At 24.4% G+C, this 4,262-nt stretch overlaps 1 protein-coding gene across 1 annotated transcript; it reads right to left on the bottom strand.

The window, feature by feature from the left end:
- Positions 1–246: 246 nt before the first annotated feature.
- Positions 247–2,825, bottom strand: LOC127286733 (odorant receptor Or1-like). The gene is made up of 7 exons (XM_051313299.1): positions 2,651–2,825; positions 2,158–2,524; positions 1,226–1,300; positions 1,015–1,126; positions 738–845; positions 447–641; positions 247–361 (listed from the first exon to the last, which is right to left on the bottom strand). Exons 1-7 carry the CDS (start codon positions 2,766–2,768, stop codon positions 296–298), a joined length of 1,041 nt encoding a protein of 346 aa, XP_051169256.1. The 5' UTR covers positions 2,769–2,825; the 3' UTR covers positions 247–295.
- Between the last annotated feature and the right edge of the window lie 1,437 nt (positions 2,826–4,262).

The following is a 4,262-nucleotide window of genomic DNA, read 5'->3' as shown; positions in this document are numbered from 1 at the left end:
TTGTCCGCCATATTGGATCAGCCATTTTGAATTTTGAAAAACTAACATCGAATTCGTAATCAATGACCCCGAAAACTCATGGATATCAATTTTCAGGAAAAAAAATTTCTATACAGTTTAGGCACTTTTTAACGAATTTCTTTTGCCAACAAAGGGGTTAATCTAATTGTAATCTTAACATTATAATAATTTTCATATACTTATGCGTCTCCTAATAGCTGGCACTTAAGAATAGAATACCTCAATCTCTTTATTTTGTGAATAAAATAATTATTTCTTGATTTCAAATAAATTTTTATAGAGCTTTTCTATTATAAGTTTGACTTAAAACAACAGCATTTGAAACGGCTATTCCCATAATCTAAAATATAAAAATATAGTAATAGTAAGTATTAAATTGATGACATATAATTTATTTATTATATAATAAACGATTAAACATATACTGATTTAAATGTTTCAAGTGAAAGAATATAAAATGGTCCTCCAGTTAGTGATATTGGACGTTGAGCACGAGCGGACATAATCAATACAGCATATTTAATTAAATGATTTTTTTTTTTATTATAAATTTTGTAATCTAAATTATCATAGGAAGAAACCCATTTACTTGAATATACAGCATATGATACATCTAGACCCTTAAAAATATTAAATACATATTTTCTTAGTAGATAAAAATAAAACACAAATGTTAATGTGTCTATTATCTATTAAAATTGAAAAATATATCAAACCAATTTTGTAATAGTGCTGGCAACGAAACAAAAGAAAAGTAGCTGCACAGCAATGCATATGGAAAATTCAAGTAAATTAAATATTTGAATTAAACATTGTATGCCAGGCTAAAACAAATGTAAACAGATTTTTTCATTTCATTTTGGAGAACGTAATGATGTATATATATATATATATAAAATAGCTTGAAGTAATTCTTTTTTCAAATCGTGAAATTAAGAAAAATTATTTATGTGTAAGACATCAAAAATATTGAATAATACAAAATAATATTACTTCAATTTGAAGTGTTGCTGCTTCAAAGGAGCACAAACAAATTATAACAATATTTTGTACACATTGTACAAACATACAGGGGCTTCCGACAATTTCTAACTTTTCAACAAAACTGTAATTAAAAAAAAAATTATAGCAAGTAAAAATAAAAAAAAACAGTAAAAAATTATAATAGAATATATAAATATAAAAAAAAATTCACTGCTCTTACCATAGAACTTCTTTATGCAATTCAACACAATTTCTGAGACGTTTTTCAAATAAATTATTGTCCTTCACTTTTTTCCTAAACAAATTTACTATGTATTATTATATCCTTTACAAATAAAATTTATTATATTAGTTGGTTCTAACTTAATTTATTTGATATAATAATAATAATAATAATAATAATAATAATAATAATAATAATTTTAATCATTACAATAGGAAGTGTAATAAAAGCAGCAAAACATGACTAAATCCATATTGTTGATGACTAATTGCAGATTTAATACATACAGAATGTCGGATTAAACCAGATTCATTTTGGATTCAGATTTTTAAACGGATTAATTCTATCTAGATTTTACAAAAACAGTCCGAAAATGACATGAAATATTCCGAAATTTTGGATTCGTTATGCACACAGATTGCCGACTAATTTCAACTCCTTTTCTGATATTAAGATTTTTGTTTAGATTGCGACTGCTGATTTTGTACATATTAATTCCGAATTTTTACAAACTTATTTCGGATTAGAATTTTTTACCAGATTAAATCAGAATTGGACTAATATCAGATTTTCCACACAAAGATTTCAGATTATTATATTACGGACTTATGTTGGATTTACTTTTTTTTTGACAGTACTTAAATCAGATTGTTGCATACTGTTTGAAGATATAGGTTTACATATAAATTCTAGATTATTTTGAATTCATTTTGGTAAGCTTCGAAAAGAACTCAACTCGGAAGTTAGCAAAGATTGCCTTATTGAGATTCGGGAATTAAAAAATTCTAGAAATGAAGCAGAAATCATACCGATCCAAAATAGGCGGACAGGTTGGAGAATTTAGGAGACATAAAACTTGTCTTGTCGAATTAAGAAAAGAGTTATATATTTGATTACAGACAATATAGGTTTCTATTTGTTACACATACCTATTAAAATCTAATTGCAGAGCTTGACTAAGAAATGTTAAATGCGAACAAATTATTATTAGTGTTGCCACATACAATTGATCGTAGCATATACTTCCCATACAACAACCAGTTACTCCACTTATTTGAAAAAAATATGACCATCCATAATATTGATGTTCATCCCATGGAAACCATCCTGGTAAGGGAAGTAATTTTGGCACCTCACTACTATTGTGCTTTTGTACATAAATTTCGTATAATCTAAATGAAATAGGATTAAACAAATAATGTAAAACAACACCAATTCCAAATGGAGGCCAGTAATAGGCATATAAACTTGTCAATTTTTGTGCTATCTTCATTTCTTTATGTAACATTTCTTTATCTGTAAATTATTTAAAAAATAAAAGTTACTTTTAGAAAGAAATCAATATACAATTTTCCATATAAGGTGCGGCAAAATTGTAACTTTTAAAAAAAGAATTTCTTTTTTTTATTTCTTTAATTATACCTTGATTATTTTGACATATTTCCAATGCATAATAATGACAATTATGAAGCATATTTATAAGATTTGTAATAGTGTCTATTTTCCACATGCAATAACACCATTTTATAATTCCTGTCATGTGAAAAGAAACAATAGCGAATTTATTTGCAAATTGTCTAACATCTTTGGAATCTTTAAAGCCTATTATCTCGGAGCAAATTAATAAAAAATTAGCGGACAAACATATTATAATAATAACACCAGTCCAAAATCTAATTGGCAATGAAAACACTTTTTTACTTTTGTATGTACGAAGAAGTTGTAAAAGATTAAAAGTATGTTGAACATAGTGATTTAAAAATGTCTCATTTAAAGTCATATTAGTAATTTTTAAAAGTTTGTTACATAATTATTAAAATTAAAAAAAAAATTAAGATATTAAACATCAATTCCTTATTATTTTTTATCAATATTCATTGAGAATTTTTTCTCTAAAAATTATTTTAATTCAGAATACTGATTTGTTAATTTTTAAAATTATATATTATGCAAATTTTTAATAATCTTTATAAATATTAGTAATATGAAAAAAATAAAAATCTTTTTTAAGTTATTAAACACTTCTTCAAACAGTGACTGCTGTGAAAATCTGTTCTTTCACAGGTGGTCTGTTAACTTAGTTCTTGTACCATATATTATTTATAATCAATAAAGTCTAGTCTACCATTACAGTATTAAACATTTCTCGATGAAGATATCATAGCTATATAATTTTCTAATTCAACGTATCTTCATAGTTCTAAAGTCTCGACAAACTAAATATCTAAACTTATAATATATGCTATATTGTTTCAAAAGTGTTTTCGAAATAGAAGCTTTTGTATATGAGTGAACTTTTATCATAAAATATTTGTTATTAAAAGTATTATTATAAAAAATTATAGTACAATAGGCTAATCCTAAGTAATTTGTGAATAAAGAAATGTCAATTTATTAAAAATAAATAATAGAAAATAAATAAAAATCTGAAATAATTGTATCCTTATTGTGGAACATTTTTTTTTCGTATCATGTTCCATATTCGATGTCCCCACAATGGAATAGTTGCTTGACTGAACAAATATTAATCTTTTATTACTTTATTATTATAATTTAACAATTTTTTAATATTACAGGTTTTAAAAAATTGTTCATAAAAAGAAAATATTTTAAAACTTCAGAATTACTATTAAACATAAATTAAATAAAATATTTTAATTGTAACTTTTTATATTGTTATATTCGTATATTTTTTCCGCTTTTATTTCCCTCTTAAGATTAAATGCATTCTTTTTACGATTCTAATCATAAAAGCTGGATTCAAAATTACATTTACAAATTATCTTTATTTCTTTTTGAAAACTTTCCCTAATTCTATTAAAAATCTTTCATAATTTGATCCCAATTCCAAAGAATACTGCCGTTTAAAGCTGGCGGTTATTGTTATTGTTAATGTCACTTTATATAGTTATGACTAAAAAATTTTATTTCTTGTACTGTGTATTTCCTTAATTTTTCACATTTTCTAAAAATTTAATAGAAATAAATAACCAAATTATTTCATAGCTATATTACGGTGCGCCAGAAGGTGGTT

Source organism: Leptopilina boulardi, unplaced genomic scaffold (genome assembly GCF_019393585.1).
Source record: "Leptopilina boulardi isolate dan_hultmark-lab unplaced genomic scaffold, ZJU_Lbou_2.1 LbouV2_362, whole genome shotgun sequence".
In the NCBI taxonomy this organism is placed as follows: Eukaryota; Metazoa; Arthropoda; class Insecta; order Hymenoptera; family Figitidae; genus Leptopilina; species Leptopilina boulardi.
The sequence above is the reverse complement of the archived record's forward strand: the minus strand, read 5'-3'. Positions and strand labels throughout refer to the sequence as shown.